The 27,838-nt window shown below is 42.4% G+C and overlaps 1 protein-coding gene across 1 annotated transcript; it reads right to left on the bottom strand.

Annotated features, from left to right (window-relative positions):
- Positions 1-161: 161 nt before the first annotated feature.
- Positions 162-26,844, bottom strand: LOC307099185 (uncharacterized protein). Its single transcript, XM_079770382.1, has 4 exons — positions 26,722-26,844; positions 4,985-5,111; positions 4,273-4,345; positions 162-3,446 (listed from the first exon to the last, which is right to left on the bottom strand). The coding sequence occupies exons 1-4, from the start codon at positions 26,722-26,724 to the stop codon at positions 164-166; spliced, it is 3,486 nt and encodes a 1,161-aa protein (XP_079626508.1). The 5' UTR covers positions 26,725-26,844; the 3' UTR covers positions 162-163.
- Positions 26,845-27,838: the final 994 nt, after the last annotated feature.

The following is a 27,838-nucleotide window of genomic DNA, read 5'->3' as shown; positions in this document are numbered from 1 at the left end:
GTTTTTCCTTATTATGAGTTCTTTCATGACTTTCGAGGGAATGTGTATAAGAGAAAGCTTCCCCACATTGCTTATTTTCATAGGGTTTTTCCCCAGTAAGAGTTCTTTCATGATGTTAGAGAGAAAATAGATAATAGAAACCTTTTCACAATGCTTATATTCATTAGCATTTTATCCCAGCATGAGTTCTTTCATGACGACGAAGAGAGCTTAGATGAGAGAAATCTTTACCACAATGCTTACATTCATAGGGTCTTTCCCCAGTATGCATTCTTTCATGAACTCTAAGGAAACAGGGGTAAAGGAAAGTTTTACCACACTCTTTACATTCATGAGGCTTCTTTCCATCATGACATCCTTTATGTGTTACCAGAGAGCTGTTATAACAGAAGGTTTTCCCACATTGCTTACATTCATAGGGTTTCTCCCCAGTATGCATCCTTTCATGATTTCTAAGAAAAGTGGAATCTCTGAAAGCTTTCCCACATTGCTTACATTCATAGGGCTTTTCCTTATTATGAGTTCTTTTATGATATTGGAGGGAATTTGGATAAGAGAAAGCTTTACCACAACGGTTACATTCATAGGGTTTTTCCCCAGTATGCATTCTTTCATGATTTCTAAGATATATAGAATAGCTGAAAGCTTTCCCACATTGCTTACATTCATATGGTTTCCCCACAATATGCATTCTTTCATGATCTCTAAGAGATTTGGGAAAACTAAAAGTCTTACCACATTGCTTACATTCATAGCGTTTTTCCTTATTATGAGTGCTTTCATGACTTTGGAGGGAATTTGTATAAAAGAAAGCTTTGCCACATTGCTTACATTCATAGGGTTTTACCCCAGTATGAGTTCTTTCATGACGATATAGGGAAGTTCGATGAAAGAAATCTTTACCACATTCCTTACATTCATGAGGCTTCTGTCTTTCATGATTTCTTTTATGTGTTGCAAGAGAACTGGGAGAACTGAAGGTTTTCCGACATTGCTTATATTCATAGGATTTCTCCCCAATATGCATTCTTTCATGGTTTCTAAAATATGCAGAATATCTGAAAGCTTTCCCACATTGCTTACATTCATATGGTTTCCCCACAACATGCACTCTTTCATGATTTCTAAGAGATTTGGAAAAACTAAAAGTCTTACCACATTGCTTACATTCATAAGGTTTCTCCACGGTATGAATTTTTTCATGATTTTTAAGAGATATGGAATATCTGAAAGCTTTCCCACATTGCTTACATCCATAGGGTTTCTTCCCAGTATGCATCTTTTCATGATTTCTAAGAAAAGTGGAATGTCTGAAAGCTTTCCCACATTGCTTATATTCATAGCGTTTTTCCTTATAATGAGTTCTTTCATGACTTTGGAGGGAATGTGTATAAAAGAAAGCTTTCCCACATTGCTTACATTTATAGGGTTTTACCCCAGTATGAGTTTTTTCATGACGATATAGGGAAGTTCGATAAAAGAAATCTTTACCACATTGCTTACATTCATAGGGTTTTTTCCCAGTATGAGTTTTTTCATGAATTCTAAGGTAACAGTGATAAAGGTAAGTTTTACCACATTCCTTACATTTATGAGGCTTCTTTTCGTCATGACTTATTTTATGATTTGCAAGAGAGCTGCTGGAACGGAAGGCTTTCCCACATTTCTTACATTGATAGGGTTTTTCCCCAGTATGAGTTCTTTCATGATTTCTAAGGGAATAGCGATGATGGAATGTTTTACCACATTTCTTACATTCATGAGGCTTCTTTCCAGCATGACTTCTTTTATGTTTTCCAAGAGAGCTGAGCCAACTGAAGACATTCCCACATTCATAAGGTTTCTCACCAGTGTGTGTTCTTTCATGATTACCAAGAGAAGTGGAACTGAAAGCTTTTCCAGATTCCTTACATTGATAGGTCTTTTCTGCAGTGTGTGTTCTTTCGTTTTCTCCAGAGTACTTGGGAGAACTTAAAGCTTTGCCACATTGCTTACTTTGATATGGTTTCTCTCCACTCTGAGTGTTTTTGCGAAGTTTAAAGTAAATTAGACGACTAAAGCCTTTCATACTTTGCTCACACTCATCCGTTTTCTCAGCAATATGCATTCTTTCATGATTTCTAAGAGATTTGGAAAAACTAAAAGTCTTACCACATTGCTTACATTCATAAGGTTTCTCCACAGTATGATTTTTTTCATGATTTCTAAGAGATATGGAATATCTGAAAGCTTTCCCACATTGCTTACATTCATAGCGTTTTTCCTTATAATGAGTTCTTTCATGACTTTGGAGGGAATGTGTATAAAAGAAAGCTTTCCCACATTGCTTACATTTATAGGGTTTTACCCCAGTATGAGTTTTTTCATGACGATATAGGGAAGTTCGATAAAAGAAATCTTTACCACATTGCTTACATTCATAGGGTTTTTTCCCAGTATGAGTTTTTTCATGAATTCTAAGGTAACAGTGATAAAGGAAAGTTTTACCACATTCCTTACATTCATGAGGCTTCTTTTCGTCATGACTTATTTTATGATTTGCAAGAGAGCTGCTGGAACTAAAGGATTTCCCACATTTCTTACATTGATAGGGTTTTTCCCCAGTATGAGTTCTTTCATGACTTTGGAGAGAAGATTGATAATAGAAGCCTTTACCACAATGCTTACATTCATAGCTTTTTACCCCGGTATGAGTTCTTTCATGATTTCTAAGGGAATAGCGATGATGGAATGTTTTACCACATTCCTTACATTCATGAGGCTTCTTTCCAGCATGACTTCTTTTATGTTTTCCAAGAGAACTGAGCCAACTGAAGACATTCCCACATTCATAAGGTTTCTCACCAGTGTATGTTCTTTCATGATTTCTAAGAGAAGTGGAACTGAAAGCTTTTCCAGATTCCTTACATTGATAGGTCTTTTCTGCAGTGTGTGTTCTTTCATTTTCACCAGAGTACTTGGGAGAACTGAAAGTTTTGCCACGTTGCTTACTTTGATATGGTTTCTCTCCACTATGAGTGTTTTTGCGAAGTTTAAAGTAAATGAGACGACTAAAGTCTTTCCCATATTGTGTACACTCATACAGTTTCCCAGCAATATGTGTTCTTTCATGATTTCTAAGGGAAGTTGAATATTGGAAAGTTTTCCCACTGGGGCTGCCTTCATGGCTTTGAATATGTTGGTGATGCCTGAAAGCTTCCTCAGGTTCCTTACATTTATAAGGGCTTTCTTCATATTCTTGACACAGGTATAGTTTGGCTCCAATGTGAGCGCTTAGGTAGTTATTCAAGGATAAATAACTTATGAAGAATTGCCTACACAACCTGCATTTAGGCTGTTTTATTTCAGGAATTTCCTTCTTTTCATTATGATTTGGAATCTGGCTGAAGTTTTCTCTGCATTGACGACCATCCTTTCTTGTACAGAGTCTCTCTACCATATGACTGCTGTAAGAATCAGAAGCATATTATTACTTCTCTGTGAATAATTTAATATTTATTAGTAGCATGACAATGACATTTTTACCATTTTCAAAGAAAGGGTGGGGTTTCTGAACATCCATATTTAAAAGTGGATATCGTAAAACTTCCAATACAGGCTGAATCATAGATATTATGAAAAACACTTATATTCATTAATGGTATTTCTGTATATTGTTTCCAAGTGTAATTATTTTTTATACACTACACCTCTAGGTCATAGTTCAGAAAAAACATTTTGATGAGATTATTCTAAAAATCAATACATTTAAAACTGGGCTGATACAATTGTATTATTTGTTTTGAAGATTATTTTGTGAATCGGGCCCATATGGCTCAGTGGTTCAGGATGAACCCACCCACAGGGGCTTACTGGTTCAATTCTCTGAAAGGGAACATGCCCAGACTGCAGACTTATTAAACGCAGTGCAGGGCATGCAGGAGGCAGTCTATTGGTTTTTCTATCTCTCCCTCTCTCCTCCACATAAATATTTTTGCAACACCAGCGAGGCTCAGTGGTTGAGCACTGACCTCTGAACCAGGTGGTCATAGTTCAATTTCTGATCAGGGCACATTCCCAGGTTCTGGATATGATTCTGAATGTGGGGCATGCAGGAGGCAGCCATCAATAATTCTCTCTCATCATTGATGTTTCTTTCTCCTTCTCCCTCTTCCTATCTCCCTGAAATAAATTTTAAAAATATTAAATATATAAATAAATAAAATATAGAAAAACCTATTTTAATAAAACACAAAGATGCTCTTAATGCTTTGTCATGTCAATACGACTCACCTAAGATTCCTCCCGTGATTTTCATACTGATCTTCACTGTCATGGTCGTCACATTGTTCTTCTAAAATACATGCTAGAAAAAGCATTATAAACTATTAAAGAATATATAAAATGGCTAGATTTTAGGGACACAATGAGCTGTGATCACTCTTAATTACGAATGTGTTCCCTTTCCATATTTCAGTTCTTGATGAGCAAACAACACTAGTTTTCTAACTGACTAGTTAAGCAACAAGTTGTTGCAGGCCAGAGTTGCTGTCGTTGACTGTCAACCTATGAACCCGTATGAACCAGGTCACAGGTCAGTTCCCAGTAGGACAGGTTTGCAGGCAAGATCCCCAGTGTGGCCGAAACCGGTTTGGCTCAGTGGATAGAGCATCGGCCTGCGGACTAAAAGGTCCCAGGTTCGAGTCCAGTCAGGGGCATGTACCTTGGTTGCGGGCACATCCCCAGTAGGGAGTGTTCAAGAGGCAGCTGATCGATGTTTCTCTATCATCGATGTTTCTAACTCTCTATCCCTCTCTCTTCCTCTCTGTAAAAAATCAATAAAATATATTAAAAAAAAAAAAAGATCCCCAGTGTGAGGCAGGCAGGAGGTAGCCAATCAGTGATTCTCTCTCAACATTGATTTTTTTTTGCTCTCATTCTCTCCCTTTCCTTCCTCTCTAAAATCAATATTTTATTTTTTTAAAAAAGAATTTGTGATACCTACCTACTGATGCCAGGTTCCAGAAGGTTTCCAGCATCACATCTGTGTAGAGTTTCTTCTGGGTGAGATCCAGGAAAGCCCACTCCTCCGTGGTGAACTCCACATTAACATCCTCAAAGGCCACTGAGTCCTATAACATACCACATATGCATAAAGAATGGGTGAGATGACAGAACTGGAGACTTATTCATAATTCATAAGTTCACATAGGACACATGGTCCCCAAAATTCAGTCTATGACTTGATTGTAGTAAGACTATTGCCAGAAACCGAACATTGAGACATTGGAAGTTAAATGTGAAAAGGGAATCCGGAATGCTTTGGTCAACCTTAATCGCTCTGAATGGTCAGAGCTAGTCACTCATTGTTTAGTTGAGACATTGGTAGTTAAAGCAACTCTCACCTGTTAATCATATGTAAATTTTTGCTGATTGTCTATTGTATCTCAGAACCTCAATAAAAGGGATAGCAAGGCCAGAGCAGAGGCAGTCCTCCCCCTAGAGGTGGACTCCCACCTGGCCCCTCATTTACCCAAATTAACTCTTTTCCAGTCTCTTTTCATTTTGATTGCGGCCTTCTCTAGAAACCGGACCTGAACTGGAACTCTGAAACACGTGGGACGTGACAAGGGATTCCACAGACTATTATTAATTTGCCAAACTCAGTGCCCGAAGAACACATGGAACTTATTGATATGATTTTACTGTGATCACCTCAAGTCTTCATTGCTCTCTAATGTCAGAATAAAGAGCACCTTGAAGATGGTGGCGTAGATAAACATCTGGGCTGCTGCCTTCCACAAAAATTTCCAAAACTACAACTAAAAGACAGAACGTCTATCACCCAGAACCACAGGAAAGCTGGCTGAGCGGAACCTCTACAACTAGACCGAAAGAGACGGGCGCAATCAGGACACAAATGTTGAAAAACTGAGCTACAGGGGAGCACGTGCGCATTACGAGCTGGCAGCAGAGCCCAGCTAGAGGCGGGCGTTGCTTTCTTCAACCTGAAGAGAGACAAGCCCCCAATCTCTCTGAAATCCAGTTTCTGGGGAGAGACTGGGCTGTCTGCCATCGGGTTGGAGTGAGGGTGGCTACTAGCAGAGCTGTGTGGAGGTAGAATTGTTGGCTGCGCTGGCGTGCGTGAGACGGCGGGGACGTGATTGCGGAATGCGGTTGGAGGCGGCTCACTGCCAGCCATTGCTGTTTGACATGCCCTAGCCTAGTGACGCCCTGAGACTCCTCCCTGCACAATCTACAAACACACCCAAGCTCCTAGCAGCGGCTTTTGCATATGAATGGCCTTCTCTATTGCAGTTTAAACTAGTAAACTTGCAACCCGATACAGACAGCTCCAAGGCCTCCAAGCTCCAAGCACGGAGGAGAGGACCGCGGTTCTAGCTGTAGCTCCTGCAGGGTAGCCTCAGACAGCAGCTGAACTGCACCCCATTGGAGATCCAGAAGCCAATGCACCTAGTGGCTAGTGTGAGGCACCAGATTTCAACTACTCACATCCATAAGTGACACACTCGGGAGGCGGACTCAGTGAGCACCAAAGCCCCACTCAAACAAGCCCTGTACCACAAGTGTGTCTCCAGCGCAGGAGTGCTTCCATTATAGACACAGCGGGTCCTCACAGCCAATTGGCCTGGAGGTCAATTCCTCCCAGTGTACCAACAGCAATCAAGGCTTTTAACTACACCAAGACCTTCCACTCAGCCCACAAAGGGGTGTACCAAGAGCGACCACCTAGAGTGATTGGGGAAGCTGAGCTACCAGCCCCTATAGGTCACTGACCACACAAAGCCACTCCATCAACACAGGGAGGCAGCCAAAATGCGAAGACACCGAAGTATGTCACGAATAGAAGAGATGGAGGAAAGTAAAATAATGGACGACACAGTGTTCAGAACCACATTTATAAGGTTACTCAAGAATCTTCTAAAAACCGCTGAGAAACTTGAAGAGACCTTCAAGGACCTTAATGAGAATACCAAAAAAAAAAAAAAAATGGAAAAGGACCAGTCAGAAATTATGCATGAGGTACCAGAGGGAAAGAGGGTGTGAGGAGGTAGAAGAGGGTAAAGGAGAGGAATAAATGGTGATGAAAGGAGACTTTGGGTGGGGAACACACAATACAGTGTACACATGATGTGTTATAGAATTGTACACTTGAAACTTATATAATTTTATTAGCCAATGTCATCCCAATAGTTCAAAAAATTCTTCAATTTGAAGACATAAAACTTACAAAAGTGATTTTCTCCAAAAACTTGATGCTACTCTAGGGGCTCTTCTCCAAACTGGTCTCATTTCTGAGCTCTCCTGTGAGTCCCAGCAGCAGGACAGTCTATCCCAGGCATAGGACCTGCCCACAGCATAATTCCCCTCAATGCCGCTCCAGAGAGACAGCACACCCACTGATGTCTGTGTGTAGGGAACAGAGAAAAGGTTCCCACTCACCACTTGTGATGGCAGAAAACACAATGATCTATTCAGTAGAGCAATGACCAAATAGGGAAACCTCTCTTGTCTTAAGTCCAGGGAGAGTAAGGAGTAAGACAAGCTCCTGGTGGAACCCTGATTATTTTTTCTACAGAGGAGGGGTTGGGAACCTTTTTTCTGCCAAGGGCCATCTGGACAGTTATAACATCATTCATGGGCCAAACAATATCATTAACTTAAAAATTAGCATGGTATATGTGGTGACACATTTATTGAACTGGTAGAGACAGAGCAAATGATTCCAGGACCACTTCAAAGTGGGCCCAATACCATACTCTGCCTGCCAATTGCCTAGAAATGTATGAAACTGTCCACTCTGGTACATAGAAGTGAGGACAACAGGCTCGCAATGCCACATGGGGCAGCACAGCTCCCAGTACCATCAGCCCGGCTCCCAGCAGCCACAGGTGAGCAAGTCTGAGAAACAGAAGACAGACCCACATGGCTGGATGTTGGGATGTGCTGTTCCTGGCAGCAAGTTCAAGTGTTATGGTCACCTGCAGAGGTGTAGATGAGAGTGATGCTGGTGTGTCACCTCTCACACCCACACCAAGAGAGCAGGAAAAGCCTTAGGACTCACACAGAGGTCTCAAAGGAGGGCCGGGCTAGCCTCTCAAGCAGCTGAGACCTGGCTTCAGAGCCAGAAATGGAGCCTGGTGTGGTCATATGGGGCTTCAAAGATGGATCCTGGGCAAGAGTTCTGCACAGACAGGGATTCTGTGGTTTGAATCACCTGCCTGCTGTATAGGAGACACCACCCAGGCTTTCTAATCAGCTTGTTCAAGTGGGAGGCAATAGGGACAAGAGCGGCTGAGGCTCAAGCTGTGAGCAGGCAACCGTCAAAAAAATGCATAGTTTGCCCGAACCGCCTGGCTCAGTGGTTGAGCATCCACCTATGAACCAGGAGGTCACAGTTCCCTCTCTGTTCAGCACAGATGTCCAGGTTCGATCCCCAGGTCGAGGAGGACGGCAGGAGGCAGCTTATGGATTATTCTCTTTCATCATAGATATTTCTATCTGTCTCTCTCCCTTCCTCTCTGAAACCAATAAAGATATATATATATTTTAAATTGAATAGTCCAAGTGCTAATTACAAGGTAATTAAAACCCTCAGATATTGTACTCTGCTGGGGAATCAGCTGCCTGGACCTGAGTGTGGGCAGACTCTGTCTAAGGCAGTGATGGGCAACCTTTTGAGCTTGGTGTGTCAAACTTCACCAAAACCTGAGCATAACTCGGGTAGTGTGTCACTTTGAGGAAAAAACATTATTTTGCAAATGTTTCATCCTTGGCATGCGGCCGCCTCAGCGGCCGCGTGTCAGTGCTAACACGCGTGTCCTAGGTTCGCCATCACTGGTCTAAGGTGTCAGTGACTGAGTTGTGTGCCTCCAGGGAAGGGGTCATTCCCCAAAGTTTCTTGTGAACCTGACTGGTGGCTCCCCCTCAAGAGAGATGCCCTAGTCCCACCTCTGGTTTTCCAGCAGCATGCCCCTCCTGGTGTCTCCACCATGCTGAGGTGAGGGCAGAATCCAGGACAGACTGAGTTGGGTGCTCAAGGCTGAGTGCCCCTCTGCCCACCTTCCCCCAAGCATGATGGGTACCTCCCCCTCAAGGGAGTCCCCGAACCTTACCTTCCTTACACTTAGTGGGCCTGTCCTGCAGAGATCAGGTTCCTGAAGAATCTGGCACAGACTGAGTTGTGTGGCTCTACGTCTGGAGCCATTTTTCCTTCCCAGGCACCACCTGTACAGAGTCCTCCCTCACATGGCCAAATTTTGGTTTGTTTGCGCCTGATAAACTGCTGGCCTCATCCTGAGGACTTCCTGAGGCTCTGCCCCACCAAAATGGTGTGGAGCATCCAGTGGTAGTGGCCAGACTTGGTATACACTGGGACATTTGCTAAGAAATGATCAAAACTCTATTTAGGGGTAACTGGAGAAACAGTGCTGGAGGGACCAGCATATGTGGGCAGTGAGTCTTAAGTGACACTTTTCTATTCCACAGGTGTACTGCAAATAATGCAGAAATTTATACACTCTGTTTTTAACCATTCTAGAATTTAACTTCTTTAAATAATAACATTTCACTCCTAAAATGTATTGAATTTTCAGAAATTTATATACTGTTCTCATAGTTGTCACATCAACTACAATAAAAATATATTTTAAAAAATTAAAATGTTCCTAAAAATTTAAATACATTCATTTCACATTCGGTGTATCTCTTAAAAGGGAAGAGAAAAATCTGTTTTCTATCTCAAATTTCCTTGCTTTTTTCATCCTCTCTCTCTCTCATATATATATATATATATATATATATATATATATATATATACACACATATATACATATATACATATATATACATATATACACATATATACACATATATACATATATACGTATATATACACATATATACATATATATGTGTGTGTGTGTGTGTGTGTATATATATATATATATTAATATATTTCAGAGAGGAAAGGAGATAGATACATCCGTGATGAGAGAATCATTGATCGGCTGTCTCCTGCATGTACCCTACTGGGGATCAAGCCTGCAACTAGGGCATGTGCCCTGACTGAAATGGAACAGTGACCTCCTGCTTCGTAGGTTGACGCTCACCCACTGAGCAACTCTGCTGGGAAGTATCAATATTTCTCTCTCTTTTTTCCTACCTGGTACATTCAATCAATGGACGTTTTCATTCTCAGGGAAACTAGAGTGAAAGGGCTTCCTTAGTCAGTGTATAAAGGCTCTGAAGGAAAGAAACACATACATTGGATTCAGTTCAGATGAGCAGCCTGCTTCCCACAGGACAGAAGAAAGCCACTTTCAGAAGGTGCCACATTCTAGACTCTCCTGGCTGAGACAGAACGCCTCGAGTGTTACAGTCCCTGGGGAAGCAGAGGAGGGACACCTGAGCAGCCACCCTAGGAATGAAGTCTGGGACCTCCCACACCCTCCTCTCCCTGGGGAATAATGGAAATGTGCTGGGCAGTTAGACAGACATGAGCAGAGCAAGGAGAAGGGGCCAGGGGCAGAAGGTCATACCTAGCAGCAGACAACTGTAGGCTGGGACCTCATCCCCAGGGTGACCTTTCAGCCCGTAGCATAATGCTGGTCATGCAGTTTAGAACCCGGACCTTTTCCCCCTAGAAATAACCTCTAGGCCACACTTCTATTTTAGCTGCAGGCCCAGAAAAGCAGCAAAACCAGAAAAGGGATGCAGGGCTGATCTCAGGACCAGCTGCACTGAATGATGACCTGGGCCTTGGCCACAACCAATCGATCAGTGGAGACCCAGACCGTGAAGGGGCACATCTGCTGAATATTCTGAGATTTCCTCTGGGACCTCCCTTAAAATCTCCACCCTTAAGCCCCTTAGGACAGAGAACCCAGCTTGCTCTCCTTCCTGGGAGCATGTCCCAACCTCTCCTCACCCACCCATCTCCCAGGCATGTAACAGCTACCTTTCTCACTTCTAAGAGCCAAGGGCCCTTCCATTACCTCTATAACTTGTTTCCTAAGCCCATGCCTTCTAAGAATTTATTCTTCTACCTCTGTGATTTCCCAAATAAATGTTCTCTTATAGTTTGAGTCTTCACTCTGAATTCATTCCCAGCCAGAATTCAAGCCCCCCTGTTGCTGAACCCAGATCCGGTCCAACCTCTTGGGTCTAACACAAGGTGCTGTTCCCACCATGCCACGGCCAACAGACATGCTCCCTCTCTTAGGCTTCAGCTCACAGTGACGGGTGCTCAGCTGGATTCAGTGTAAGGTTCTGACCCAGATGAACTCCTAATTTCACAATCCCTAACCCAGGACACACCCTCCTGACTTTCCCAGATTTTCTCAATGTGCACCCACACCCTGGATGTAAAACTTCAACCGATGCCTAGAAACAGGCCCGGGGGGGACCTCAACTAAAACCTTAGAAGGGGCATCACCCCCTCCCGCAGGTGCACTTCCTTCCCCAGCTCTCCAGGGCTGTAGGTTCTCTCACTGTAAAGGCTCCCTCCATGGTGGGTGTGAGCAGGTAGGACACCTGCAGGGGGAGGCTCCCCAGGAAGGTCAGTGGGCCTTCAAGTACTTCCCTTGGCAGGCTCAAGGCGTGTGGCGGGGGGGTTGCTTAGCTTAAAGCACCTGGCCTCAGACCCCCCCGCCACCCCGAAGTTGCAGGGCCGCAGAGTATGGGCCAAGACCCGCCTCTGTGCCCACTGCAGCCTGGTGGCCCTCAGTTCCTTTCAGGGTCCACAAATTCATGCACTGGGCCCCTAGTGTAACAATAAAGTATTTTATTTCTCTGAGAGGCACTTGTGTCAGGAAAACTTAAAATATTTTATACTTTGTTTTAAGTTGCGATTGCACACATTTTTATTCATTTAAAACCTGAGACTAAAATAACGTGAAAACATGTTTAAAGGTCACAAACTAGGGGAGAGGCAGGGCTGATGTACAACATCCAGAAAGTTACCCAAGAGAAACCACCCAAAGGATTTCTCAGGGGATTTCTGTGCCCCAGGAAAGATCCTGGAAAGAGAGGCACAAAGCTTTGATGCAAATTACTCCCAGGTGGTTATCAGCTACCTGGAAATACACACATACAAAATACACTTTTTAAAGACAGCCATTCATTGGCTATGGGAAAATAATAAACAATTCAAATTTTGATTCTGTTCTATTAAAAAAAGGGACAACGGGCACACAATGAACCACTTATGTCAAGTCACATCATCAAAAGCAAAACTTAACACACTGCAGGCAGATCATGAGCATTCTGGTGTTTTCGTATGACACAGTGTTTTCCATACTAGTAAATGTTAAAGGCACGCCTTAAAATTAAATACCCATTGCATTTTGAAGTTATTTATTACATGTTCTTACAAGCTAATATCTTTTGAAAATATGATACTTTCTAAAACATTTTTTGTACTTATTCAATAGAAACTTATTTGGCCACTGGGTAAAGCTAGCAATAACACTACTGGTCCTCAATGTGTTAATACAGTCATGAGCCACATAACCTATCATCAACAACAGACATCATATAGGATGGTAGTCCCATCCTATATAAGCCTAATGTGCAAATCAACCAAATGGTGGGATGACCAGAGGAACAACCAGTCGCTATGACGTGCATTGACCACTGGGGGTCAGACACTCAATGCAGGAGCTGCCCCCAGTCCGCAGGCCTGAATAGCGGCGGCAGTGTGGGTCAGGGCCAGCGAGCAGGTGGCACCAGGCTAGCCAAGGTGGGTGCCAGTGTGGGCCCCCTGACCGCCCCACCAGTCACCCCACAGATCAGCCCTGATTGCTGGCCAGGCCTAGGGACCCTACCTGTGCACAAATTTTGTGCACCAGGCCCCTAGTCAGAGTATAATAAATTTGGCATAAAAAATAAATTACCTAGAATATATTTAAACAAGGAGGTAAAAGACCTGTATTCAGAAAGTTATAAGACACTGAAGAAAGAAATTGAAGATACAAATAAATGGAAGCAAATATCTTACTCATAAATAAGAAAAATTAACATCATTAAAATGTCCATACTACCCAAAATGATCTATACATTCAGTGCAATTCCTATCAAAATACCAATGATGTTTGTCACAGGACTAGAACAAGTAATCCAACATTTCATATGAATCCACAAAAGACCCTATATATCCATAGCTATCTTGATGAAGAAGAACAAAGTCACAGACACCACATTGGCTGATACCAAACTATACTACAAAGCTACAGTAATCAAACCAGCATGGTACCAGCATAAAAACAAACGTATAGACCAATGGAAGAAACAGCCCACAAATAAATCCAAACTTATATGTTAAGTTAATATATGACAAAGGAGACAAGTGCATACAATAAAGACAGTCTATTCAATAAATGGTTTGGGAAAATGCATGCAAACAAATGAAACCTAGACCTTATTTTTACACCATATGCAAGAATTAACTCAAGTGGATTAAAGACTTAAATGTAAAACTTCTACAGTAAAATCTCTTAATATATTTATGACATGTCCCTTTGAGCAAGGCAAACAAAAGAAAAAATAAACAAATGAGACCACCCCAAACTAAAAAAAATTTGCTGGGCAAAGGAAACCATCCACAAAACAAAAAGACATCCTACAGAAGGGGAAAACGTATTTGGCAATGATGCATCTGATAAGGGGTTAATATCCCAAATATGTAAAGAATTCATACAAGTCAACACCAACACAAGAAACAATCCAATTAAAAGATGGGCAGAGGACCTGAATAGCTACATATTCAAAGAAGACGTACATTACAGATGGCCAACAGACATATGAAAAGATGTTCAGTGTCACTATTTATCAGAGAAATACAAATTAAAATCACAATTGATTCCACTGGTTGGAGCATCATTACCAAAAGGGTGCAGGTTCAATTATGGTCAGGGCACATACCTTGGTTGTGGGTTCAATTCCCAGTTGATGGTATGGGAGGCACCCGACCAGTTTCTTTCTCTCTTTCTTTCAAATCAATAAACAAATCCTTGTTTGAGGATTACAAGGAAAAAACAAAATGAGCTATCAACTCACACCTGTCAGAATGGCTATCATAAAAAAAATCAACAAACAAATAAATGCTGCTGAGGATGTGGAGAAAAGGGAACCTTCATGCATTATAGGTGAGAATGAAGATTGGTGAAGCTACTACGGAAAAACAGTATGGAGGTTCTTCAAAAAATTAAAAAAGGAAGTGCCTTGTGACCCAGCAATTCCACTTCTGGGTAAATACCCAAAAAACTAATTCAAAAGAATATATGTTCATTACAGCATCATTTATAATAGCTAATATATGGAAGCAACCCAAGTGCCTATCAATAGACAAGTGGATAAAGATACACACACACACACACACACACACACACACACACACACACACACACAATGGAATATTACTTGGCCACAATAAATAATGAAACCTTACCTTTTGCAACATCATTGATGGACTTAGAGGTTTATCTCAGTGAAATAAGTCAGACAGAAAGATAATTACCATATGATTCCACTTACTTGTGAAATCTAAAGAAATAAGTCAATGAACAAATAAAATAGAACGACTCATAGAGAGGAAAGGAAACCACCCACAAAACAAAAAGACATCCTACAGAATGGGAAAACGTACATTATAGAGATCAGACTGATGGATGCCAGAGGGGAAGAGGTTTGGGGGATGGGCGAAATGGTTAAGAAGTACAAATTGGGGTGATTAAAAATGGCAACAGAGTAAGATAATATTGCATGGACATGCTCCTGGGAACAAACTGGAAGTACAACTAATACACAGAAAAACTTCCTGAATAATCAATGGAAGATTCACTGGAGAGAACCCTGATACCCAAGGACTGAAAGTGGAGACCCCATAGAGAATGGTAGACAGGGCAGAGGCTCGAAGGGCTGCCATTGCAGCCAAAGACAGCAATTGAATCTCCAGAGAGATATCTCAGCTGTGGGGAGTTGCCACAGAGAACTCTGGGATCTAATTCCCAAGCTGGGCATCCCAGCAGAGAACACAACCGAGAAGGGTACCCACATATCATCAGGCTGTGAAAAGCAATGTAGTTGCTGTTTCTCAGGGAGTGACAGCTGAAAATTAAGCCACCATCTTAAAGGGCCAACACACAAAATTCCCTTGGAGCCAACCACCTGGTGCTCCAGCAGAGGGAGGGCGGAGCAGACTGGAGCTGTATGAGCAGAAGCATTGGAGACTCAAGAATAGAGATCAGAAGACAGACATCCCCAGATTCCTGGGCAGACATCCACAGTTTCATTCCCTCACACAGCAGAGGACATCTTTCTCACATAGACATTTGCCTTGTTTTGGAGGGGAAGGCAGTTGACACACCCTATTGGAAATCACCTTGCCCTGAGGCCACGTAGGAGACTAAAAATTACTATTAGCCTCTAGGCAGAAGCAACTGCCCCACACTGTTGAAAAAACTCTTGACATAACTCAGGACCATTGCCTGAGGGGAAAATTCAAGTCTGAATCCTATCAGTGTGTAGGTAGAGGTGGTCTCTGGATACCGAGTCTTTGCCTGATCTAATTAGTCAGAAACAGCATTTGATACTGTCCTGCACTAAAGTTTGAGAGGCATAGAGGATCTACCTAGCATATAGTCCCAAACCCTAACAGATAGCCAAAATGAGGAGACAACGAAACAACGCACAAATGAAAGAACAAGAAAATTCTCCAAAGAAAAGAGATAAATGGACCAGAGAAAAGAAATTTATCTATAACAGAGTTCAGAGTATGATGTTAAAAATTCTCAACAGTATGAAAAATGATAGAGTAACTATGAAAAAAAAAAGAGTTGGAAATAAAGAATGATATAACACTACTAACACATTGGAAGGAACACAGCAGATTAGGGGAAACTGAGGATCAAATCAGTGAATTACAAGACTGAATTGAAAATATCACTCAATCAGAGAACCAAAAAGAAAAATCAATAAAAAAGATGAAAATAGCTTACCAGAGCTGTGAAACAATGTGAAATGTAACCATATTAGAATAGCAGGTGGGGCAGAAGAGGCAGAAAGGGAGAAATGAACTTGTTTGAAGAAATAATGGAAGAAAACTTCTGTAATCTGGTAAAGGAAAAAGTCTCACAAGTTCAGGAGGCACAGAGAACACCAAGCAAGAAGAACCCAAAAGGAATCAGACCCAGACACATCATAATTAAAATGCCAAAAATTAAAGACAAAGAGAGACTCTTAAAGGCAGTAAGAGAAAAGGAAACTGTTATCTAGAAAGGAGTTCCCATAAAGCTGACATAGATTTCTCATCAGAAACTTACAGGTCAGAAGGGAATGGCATGAAGTACTCAAGGTAATGGAAAGCAAGGATCTGAAACCAAGATTACTATATCCAGCAAGGCTATCTTTCAAAATCAACCATCAAATAAAGAGCTTCACAGACAAATAAAGGCTAAAGGTGTGCATCACCACCAAGCCAGCATTACAAGAAATGCTAAAGGGGGCAAAGGACCTAAATAAACACTTTTCCAAAGTGGACATACCGAAGGCCAAGAGACATATGAAAACATGCTCAAAGTCACTAATCATCTGAGAGATGCAAATCAAAATGACAATGAGGTACCATCTCACATCTGTCAGAACAGCTGTCATCAACAAATCAACAAATGACAAGTGCTGGCAAGGATGCAGAGAAAAAGGTACCCTGGGCAACTGCTGGTGGAATGCAGACTGGTGCAGTCACTGTTGAAAACAGTATGGAGTTTCCTCAAAAAATTAAAAATGGAACTCCCATTTGACCCAGTGATCCCACTTCTAGGAATATAGCCCAAGAAATCAGAAACACCAAATAAAAAGGATATATGCACCTTTATGTTTATAGCAGCACAATTTATAATATTAAGAGTTGAAAACAGCCTAAGTGTCCATCAGCAGATGAGTGGATTAAAACAAACCAATCTGTGGTACACCCATACAAAGGAATACTATGCTGCTGTGAAAAAGAAAGCATTCTTACCATTTGCATCAGCATGGATGGACCTGGAGAGCAAGATGCTAAGCGAAATAAGCCAGTTGGAGAAAGATAAATATCACATGATCTTACTCATTTGTGGAATATAATGAATAACATAAACTGATCAACAAAAATAGATCCATAGACATAGAAGCATCATACAGATCGTGAAACCTCAGAGGGAAGGCAGGGGTGGGGTGCGGGATAAAAGATCAACCAAAGGACTTGTATGCATGCATAAATGCAAAACCAGTGGACACAGACAGAGGAGGGTGAGGGCATGTCCTGGGGGTGGGAGTAGCTAGGGAGAGGTCAATGGGAGATAATGGAGATATATGTAATACTGTAAACAATAAAGAATTTAAATTTAAAAAAAAGAAGAAATGCTAAAGAGACTGCTGTAATGAGAACAAGAACCAGAGAGAAACCTAGGCATACAGAATTAAAATGGTAATAAATAAGTACCTAGCAATAATAATCCTAATGTAAATTGATTAAATGCTCCAATCCAAAGGCACAGGTTAGCTGAAGGGATACAAAACATGACCCAACTACATGCTGTCTACAAGAGACCCACCTCAGAACAAAAGACACACACAGGATGAAAGTGAAGGGATAGAATCAATTTTTCATGCAAATGGGAAAGAAAAAAAAGTCAGGAGTAGCAATACCCATAGCCAACAAAATAGACTTTAAAATGAAGGCCATCACAACAGAAACAAATGGATCGATCCAACAAGGGGATATAACTCTGGTCAACATGTATGCACCCAATATAGTAGCACCCAAATACCAGTACATAACTTCTAGAGAACTTGAATGGAGAGATCAACAACAATACAGTCATAGAACAAGACTTCAACACCCCATTCACTTCACTGGATAGATATTTCAGACAAACACTTAACAAGGAGATAGTAACTCTAAAGGACACACTGGATCAGACAGACTTTACTGACATTTATAAAACATTTTACCCCAAAGAGAAAAATATATTCTTCTCAAGTGCACACAGATCATTCACACAAAAAAAGATCACATTAGGACACAAAACATGTCTCTAGAATGTCAAGAAGATTGAAATCATATCAAGCATCTTCTCATATCACAGTGGAATGAAATTAGAAATCAACTACAGGAAAAACACCAAAAAACATTCAAACACATGGAGGCTAAAGAGCATAATATTAAACAATGAATGGGTTACCAATGAGATCAAGAAAGAAATAAAAAACTTCCTAGAAACAAATGAAAATGAACACACAACAACCCGAAGTCTCTGGGACACAGCAAAAGCAGTCCTGAGAAGGAAGTTCATAGCACTACAGACATACCTCAAAAAACAAGAAAAATCAACAATATATTATTTAACCCTACAACTTAAAGAACTAGAAAGAGTACAGTAAGAAAAGTCCAGAGTAAGTAGAAGGAAGGAAATAATAAAGATTACAGCAGAAACAAATTACATGAGGCAAAACAAACAAAAACAATACAAAAAAATTTGAATAAAACCAAGAGCTTGTTCTTTGAAAGGATTAACAAAATTGGTAAACTGTTAGCCAGACTTAACAAGAAACAAAGATAGAGGACCTAAATAACTAAAACCAGAAACAAAAGTGGAGAAGTAACCAACGTCACACAGAAATACAAAGGATTGTAAGAAAATACTATGGACAACTATATGCCAACAAGCTGGACAGTGTGGATGAAATGGACAAATTCCTAGAAAAATACAATCTCCTCAAACTGAATCAGAAGGAATCATAAAACCTGAATAGGCCCATAACAACTGATGAAATAGAAGCAGTAATTAAAAAACTCCCAGCTAACAAAAGCCCATGTCTGGACGGCTTCACAAGGGAGTTCTTCAAAAAAGAACTAACACTTTTACTCCTCAAACTATTTCAGAAAATCCAAGAGGAAGGAACACTTCAAACTCTTTATTCTAATTCCAAAAGCAGATAAAGACACTACAAAGAAAGGGAATTACAGGCCAATATCCCTGATGAACATAGATGATAAATCCTCAACAAAATATCAGCAAATTGCATCCAGCAATATCTTAAAAAGATCATACACCATGACCAAGTGGGATTTATTCTGGCTGGTACAATGTTCGAAAATCAATAAACGTGATACATCACACAAGCAAATTGAAAGACAAAACTCACATGATCAATAGATGCAGAAAAAAAGCATTTCACAAAATTCAACACCCAGTTTTGATAAAAACTCTCAGCAAAGTGGGAATAGAGAGAGCATATCTCAACATGAAAAGGCCATATATGACACACCTACAGCCAACATCATACTCAATGGGCAAAAATAAATTGTTTTATAATCAAAGCGTGGTTCAAATTGACCTGCAACAAGACAGGGATGTCCGCTTCCACTACTCTTATTCAATATAGTATTGGAAGTCCTAGCCACAGAGTTCAGACAAGTAGAAGAAATAAAAAGCATCCAAATTGGAAAGGAGGAAGTATAACTCTCATTATTCACAGAAGACGTGATATTGTACACAGAAAACCCTAAAGACTCCACCAAAACACTACTAGATTTAATCAATGAATTTGGCAAGGTACCAGGATACAAAATTAATACCCAAAAATCAATGGTTTGTTTATACACCAACAATGAATTCTCAGAAAGAGAAACTAAACAATCCCATTTACCTTGGCAACAAAAGAAACTAAGATACTTAGGAATAAACTTAACCAAGCAGGCAAAAGACCTGTACTTGGAAAACTACAGGACGTGGAATAAAAAGGTAGAAGAAGATATAACAAGTGGAAGAATATACTGTGTTCATGGATTAGTAGAATCAACATCATTAAAATGTCCCTACTATCCAAGGCAATCCACAGAGTCAATGAAATCCCATTAGAATACCAATGTCATCTTTCATAGAGCTAGAACAAATACTCCAAAAATTTATATGGAATCAAAAAAGACCCTGAATAGCTGCAGCAATTTTGAGAAAGAAAAAGTCAGAGGAATCACAACATGAGATTTCAAGTTATACTACAAAGCCACCAAAATGAAAACAGCCTGGTAGTGGCACAAGAACGGGCATATAGATCAATGGAACAGAACAGAGAACACAGAAATCATTACGCTTCATTAATATTTTACAAAGGAAGTAAGAGCATAAAATAGAGTCAAGAGAGTCTCTTCAATAAATGTTAGGAAAATTGGACAGGTACATGCAAAAGAAATGAAACTAGACCACCAACTTACACCATACACAAGAATAAACTCAAAATGGATAAAAGACTTAAATTCAATGTTAAGTCGTGAAACCATAGAAATCCTATAAGAAACCATAGGCAGCAAAATCTCAGACATCTCTCATAGCAGTATGTTTATAGACACATCTAAGGCAAAGGAAACAAAGGAAAAAATTAACAAATGGGACTACATCAAAACATAAATCTTCTGCACAGCCAAAGAAACCGTCAATAAAACAAAAAGGGAACCCACTGTATGGGAGAACATATTTAGCAATAATACATCTAATAAAGGGTTTGTATCCAAAATATATAAGGAACACATACAAGTTAACAGAAGGAAGACAATCTACACTAATAAAAGAGAAACATGCAAATTAACCATCACTCTGCTATGCCCACCAGCCAATCAGGAGGGAATATGCAAATTAGGATAAAGATGGCGGCCGCCCAGCTACTCCAGGTGCAGAGTGGCCGGGAGGGACAGGACGCCTGCTATGAGAAGGAGGGCGGGAGGGGCGAAGAGATCTACAGAAGCGGCACTCTGGCCACAGTGAAGACTAAGACTGCAGACTCTGGCCAGAGTCTGCAGCAAAGACGAAGATGGCAGACTCCAGCCAGAGTCTGCAGCAAAGACGAAGATGGCAGACTCCAGCCAGAGTCTGCAGCAAAGACAAAGATGGCAGACTCTGGCTGGAGTCCGCAGCGAAGACAAAGAAGACAGACTCTGGCCAGAATCTACAGCAAAGGTGGCCGGAATGAAGGCCTGGGTCCCAGGTGCCAGAGGAAAACTGGTGCTGGAAGCCAAGGGAAGGCAGGCCTATTGCATGAATCTCTTCGTGCAACGGGCCTCTAGTCCGATATAAAAAGATGGCCAAGAGACATATAAAAAAATGCTCCAAGTCACTAATCATTCGAGAGATGCAAATCAACAGGACAATGAGGTATCACCTCACACCTTGTCAGAATGGCTGTCATCAACAAATCAACAAATGACAAGTGCTGGTGAGCATGGGGAGAACAGGGGAACCCTAGTACACTGCATGTGGGAATGCAGACTGGTGCAACCATTATGGGAAAACAGTATGGAGTTTCCTAAAAAATTAAATAAGGATCTGCCATTTGATTCCCACTTCTAGGAATCCTATCTGATAAAAGAGTAATAGGCAAATTAACCGTCCCTCCGCGACAAAAATGGTGGCGCCCATAGTGGCCAGGGAAGACGCTGGCGGTGTCGCCCCGGCAATGTGAGCCCAGTGTCCGCTCCTGGGCCTCGGAGGGAGGGGAGGGGTCTCTGGCCAGAGGACTGGGCACGGGACGCTGAGCTGCACGAAGGGAGGGAAGGGGCCTCTGGCCAGAGGCCAGGGCGAGCCCAGCATCCCCGCCCCAGCCATGCGGAGGGAGAGGAGGGCCCAGAAAAATAGATCTTCCCGGTTCCCGATGCTGACGGAGCCCTATGGGTGCCGGGGCCCTCCGCCTGCAGCCCCCACTGGAAGCCCCCTGCCCGCAGTGCGGATGCAGCCAGTGTGGCACCATGGCGGGGGAGGGGGTCCAGTGGGCATGCTACAGACATCAAATCACTGCTGCCACAGCCAACCCCCCCCCCCACACACACACACACGCTTGCAAGTAGTAGTACGGTCCAAGGGGGCGACTCCTGAGGCATGGCTCCCATGGCAGCTGATGCGCACCACGCTGGTGGGGAAGCAGGACCTGGGAGCCCAAGCCCCTGAGTACCCGAGCTGCCGAGCATCGTGGGCCGGGGCCCTGAGGAAGCCCCAGGACAAGCATTTCCCAGAGGCTGCTCGGAAGGAGGGGAGGAGCCTCTGGCTAGAGGCCGGGGTGAGGGATGCTGGCGTAGTTGCAGGTTGGGCTGAGGAACACCCCCACCTCCCGCACACGAATTTCATGCACCGGGCCTCTAGTATATCCTAAGAAAACTTGAAACACCAATTAGAAACAATGTAGGCACCCCTATGTTCACCGCAGCACAATTTACAATAGCTAAGATCTGGAAACAGCCCAAGGGCCCATCAGTAGATGAGTGGATAAAAAAGCTGTGGTTTGTTTATACCACGGAATACTATGCAGCAGTAAAAGAAGAACAATCTCTTACCATTTGAGGCAACATGAAGGGACCTGGACTATATCATGCTAAGTGAAATAAATCAGTCAGAAAAAGACAAGTATCACATGGTCTCTCTCATATGTGGAATCTAAGTAACAAAAAATAAATTGATAAAAGGAGTGGATCCAGAGACATGAGAGCCTGGAAAAGAGTGCAGAATCTCAGAGGGGTAAGGCGGGGGAGGGTGGGTGTGGGAACTAATTAACTAAAGACCTTGCATGCATATATGCATAACCCAAGGACACAGACAAAAAGGTGCTGAACACCTAGGGGGCAGGCCGGGGGGGGGGGGTAATAGGAGAAAAAAAGCGACATATATAATACATTCAACAATAAGGAATTTTATTTTTAAAGAAAACACACGTCCTAGCTGGTTTGGCTCAGTGGATAGAGCATCAGCATGCAGACGAAAAGGTCCCAGGTTTGATTCCAGTCAAGGGCATGTACCGTGGTTGCAGGCTCCTCCCCAGCCCAGCTCTGGTCAGGGCTCATGCAGGAGGCAACCAATCGATGTGTTTCTCTCTCACATCAATATTTCTCTCTGTCTTTCCCTCTCTCTTCCACTCTCCCTAAAAAACCAATAGAAAAATATCCTCAAGTGAGGATTAACAAACAAAAACAACAACAAAAAGGAAGTACAAATTGGTAGTTACAAAATAGTCAGGAGGATGTAAAGTAGAGCATAGGAAATACAGTCAATAATATTCTGTTAACCATGTGTGGTATCTGATGGGTATTAGACTTTGTAAGTTTGTACATGTCTAACCACTATGTTGGCACCTGAAACTAATTTATTGTGTCAACTTATGGGGGAAAAAAAAAGTTTAAGCCCTAGCTAGTATCACTCAGTGAACAGAGTGTCAGCCTGTGGACTGAAGGGTCCCGGGTTTTATTCCAGTCAAGGGCACACACCTTGGATGCAAGCACCCCTCCCTGCATGCCCTGGTCGGGCACGTGCAGGAGGCAACTAGTTGATGCATTTCTTTCACATCAATATTTCTCTCTGTCTTTCCCTTTTTCTTCCGCTCTCTCCAAAAATCAATGGAAAAATATCCTCTGGTGAGAGTTTAAAAAAAAATTTTTTTAAAGAAAATGGTGCATGATTTGGAAATATCCTAAGTGCCCATCAGTAGATGAGTGGATTAGAAAACTGTCGTACAACTACACAATGGAATATGATGCTGCTATAAACAAGGAGGAACTTTTACCATTTGCAAAAGCATGGATGGACCTGGAGAGCATTATGCTAAGCCAGTGGTCGGCAAACTCATTAGTCAACAGAGCCAAATATCAACAGTACAATGATTGAAATTTCTTTTGAGAGCCAAATTTTTTACACTTAAACTATATAGGTACTGTATTTTCCGGCGTATAAGACGGCTGGGCGTATAGAAGATTTTCCTGGGTTAAAAAGTCGTCTTATATGCCGGAAAATACGGTAGGTACATTGTTATTAACTTAATTAGGGTACTCCTAATCTGGCCTTTGCTAAAAACTCAAGGGGCCAAAGAGCCGCATGTGGCTCGCGAGCCGCAGTTTGCCGACCACTGTGCTAAGCAAAATAAGCCAGTCTGAGAAAGCTAAATATCACATGATCTCACTCATATGTGGGATATAATGAACATAAACTGATGAACAAAAATAGATCCAGAGACTAAGAAACGCTGGACAGTCCAACCTCAGAAAGAAGGGAGGGGAGAGGGGTAAGAGATCTACCAAAGGACTTGTATGCATGCGTATTAGCATAGCCAATGGACATGGACACTGGGGTGATGGAGGCTTGTCCTGGGGGCGGGGGGAGGGGTGTTAATTGGGAAAAAGGCGATATATGCAGTACTTTAAACAAAAACAAAAAAAATGGTGCGCACACACACAGAGGACTATTATTGTATTACTCAGCCATTAGAAAAAGATATTCTGCCACTTGTAACAACACATTAATGGACCTTGAGGGCAGGATGCTTGTGAAATGTCAGAAAAAGAAATGCCATGTGTTCTCACTTATCTGTGGAACCTTTAAAAAAGCAACTCCAGCCCTAACTGGTTTGGCTAAGCTGATAGAGCATTGGCCTTCAGAGTCAGCGTCCGGGGGTTTGGTTCCAGTCAAGGGCATGTACCTTGTTTGCAAGCACATACCCAGTGGGAAGTGTGCAGGAGGCAGCTGATTGATGTTTCTCTCTCATGATGTTTCTGACTCTATATCTCTCCCTTCCTCTCTATAAAAAAAATCAATAATATATATATATATATATATATATATATATATATATATATATACTTTGAAAAAAGCAACTCCATAGATACACAGCAGATTGATGGTTGCTAGAGGTTGCAGGAGTGGGGTGGGGGTCTAATGGATGAAGGATGTCAAAAGGTACAAACTTCCAGTTATGAAATAAGTCATGGAAATGCAGCTTACAGCGCAGTAAAATTTTACTCCTGGGAGAGGTGAAACTGCAGTTACATACAGTCAACAACAAAACTGCCTTAGTGAAATACTATATTTCAAATTTGAAAGTTGCTAAGAGTAAATCATAAAAGTTCTCTTTTCAAGAAAAATAATATTCTGTAAGTCTATGATGACAGATGTTAACTAGACTTATTGCCATGATCACTTCACATTACAAACACATATCAAATCATTATGCTGTACACCTTAAACTAATATAATGTTGTATGTCAATTGTAACTTAATGAAAAATAAAATCCCTTCTATAAAAAAAAGATTACAATGGATTTGAAAAACTGCAATCACCTAGTGATGTCATACCCATCACAATGTCATAGGGAAATGCATTGCTCAGATGTTTATGATGATGCTGGTGTAAACAAGCTTCCTGTGCGGCCAGTCCTGTGAAAGTCCAGCACATACAGTTACTTTCACTACAAAGAAACCTGATGATGATGAGCTAGTTTATGTATTTGCTGTATTATCCTCTTTATCGTTGTGTGCTTTCTACTTAGTGAAAGAAAACTTTGCTGTGAAGCAGTATGCTGTTTTATGCGGACAGCAGCCTCAGAGGTCTTGTGTTGACTGAGCCTTTTGATTGCATCATTGCCTCCTGGGCTTGATTGAATCTGTGTTTTGTACATTTCCTGGCCTGAGTGTACAGTGTGATAAAGTCTACAGTCGTGCACAGTAACGTCCTAGGCCTTCATAGTCACTCACCAACCACTGACTCCTGCAGAGCAGCCTCCAGTCCTGTAGCCCATTCAGGGTCAGTGCCCACACAGATGTACCATTTTCTACCTTGCACACCACATTTTTACTGCACCTTTTCATAAATGCTTACTACCACTGCATTACAAATGCCGACAGTATTCGGTACAGTAGCACGTTGTACAGGTTTGCTGCCTAGGACCCACAGGCTACACCATATGGCCTAGGTGTGTAGTAGGAAACACCATGCAGGTGTGTGTAGAGAACTGAAAACAACAAAACTGCCTCAAGATGGACTCCCCAGGTTCAGGGGTGCATGCCTGTATGTAACTGCAGTTCCACCTCTTCCAGGAGTAAAATTCTAACCCAGTCACTCTGCAACTTGATGTTCAACGTTAATCTGTCTAAAAGCCTCCTGCTGTTCCTTCCCCTAAGGAAGGTGACCCTGCCTGAAGCAATCCCTCTTTTCTTTTACTAATAAACTGTCAAAGCCACTTCTTTCTGCCTATTGTAAACACCTTCCATTTTGAACAGCTCCTCTGAGATTCTATTTACTAGATGGGATGCGGCCTGATTCGTGATTGGGAATCAAGCCAGTTAACCTTCAACTTACTCAGCTGAATTTTGTTTTTAACGGTTTGAAAAGCACCACAAAACAAACAGCTGATAAAGATGCTGTGACGCAGAGAAGGGAACATGGCGTTTAGTGTTCAGGGGAGAGACTGGAAATGCAGGCATTGGCTGCAGAGCAGGGCCTGGGGGACAGGGGGTGGACTTGAGAGCCTGCTCCACAAACATCAAAACCCAGGAGAAAACGGGATTCTTCTGGGGAGAAAGGAGGGACAGGGGACCCACAGACCACAGCTCCTCCCAGGCACGAACCGCGGAGACCGAGTCCCCACTGTCCCCACTGACCCTCCACGCGGTCACCGCACCAACTGCGGAGCCGCGGGATGTGGGTGCAGAGCTGCCCAGACTCGCTCCGCAGCCGAAGGCCCTGCCGCGGGGACAAACCGGACCCCGGGTCCCGGCTGGGCCCCGCACTGCGAGCCCAAGGGGCCTGCGGTTTCAGCGGAGCCCCCAGGCGCCTGGGGTCCGCAGGCCCCGGACCTGACCGAGGAGAGACGGTCCCGCCCCGGCGGCTCCACCCGCCCCTCCTCCCCGTCTCCGCGCCCGGCCGCACACTCACCATTTCTGGTTTCCTGGGCCCCCTGAGTCCCGCCTGCGGCTCCCACCACCTCACAGACCGCAGCTCCACAGATGAGGACAGAACAAGGGAGAGAGATCCCAGTGCAGCTGAAGGGAGAGGAACAACAGGGTGGAAGCTGAGCGTAGCCCCACCCACCTGCTCCTCAAATAGCCCCAAACTCCCACCCCCACCGCAGCCCCACCCACCGACCCCACAGCAGCTCCACCCACTGGAGCCCAGTTCAGATGACAGACACTTGGCAGACATCGCCTCCTAGCGTCCGAGATACACAGGTCTGAGCCCAAAGCAGCCAGATCTGTCCAGGGACGTCTCCCAGGGAACAGTGGTCCTTCCTAGCAAACACACACACTGAAAAGGCACCTAATGAATCTGGCTCCATTTTGATCTTTGTTGACACCTGGAGTCTGACGTGTGCATTTGCCAAAAAGGTGCACAGGCTCAGGGACCAGGGATGCCTTAGGGTGGTGTCCTTCCAGAACTACAGCCAGATTCCCAGAAAGAGCATTGAAACCAGAAACAAGCCATCGTGTCCAGCGGGAAAAGTGACTTCTGCGTATTTAGAATGGTTAACTTCAGAAAATGTTTTTCACATGAATAAATGTGTTCCCGCTGGTGATTCAACCACGCTCTGAGGTGAAGATAGTAACTTGAGCTGAAGTTATAGTAACTTCCATCTTGTATATAAAAAACTGCTGTTTGAAATTCTCTGCTATTGTTAGATAAACCCTTGTTCTGTAAATTCTGTCATTATAAACTCTGTCACTTTAAGACAGTCTGTTATTCTGTAAAATGAATATTTTAGTTCAAATAATAGAAAAAGATAAACTGTCTGACCTTACAGGCTAGCCATCAAATGTAATAAAATAATATAGATAATAATTCCCATATTTTTATGCCAAGTACTGGTTCATTATGTATTCAAGGTTACAACTGTCTGTAACAATAATTCTCACAGTGTTCTTTGTAATATCTGCAAACAAAGAGGCTCAAAAAGTATAAATATGGGAAACTTCCTATATGTGGTGCTCAGAGATTTGGAAGAGACACCTGCCTCTGGGCTGCATGAAATAAACCACTCCTAATTAATTGGCTTATT

The sequence above is a fragment of the Cnephaeus nilssonii genome, assembly GCF_951640355.1.
Source record: "Cnephaeus nilssonii genome assembly, chromosome: 5".
Lineage (NCBI taxonomy): Eukaryota > Metazoa > Chordata > Mammalia > Chiroptera > Vespertilionidae > Cnephaeus > Cnephaeus nilssonii.
Note: the sequence above shows the minus strand (reverse complement) of the source record. Positions and strands in the feature narration are given on the sequence as shown.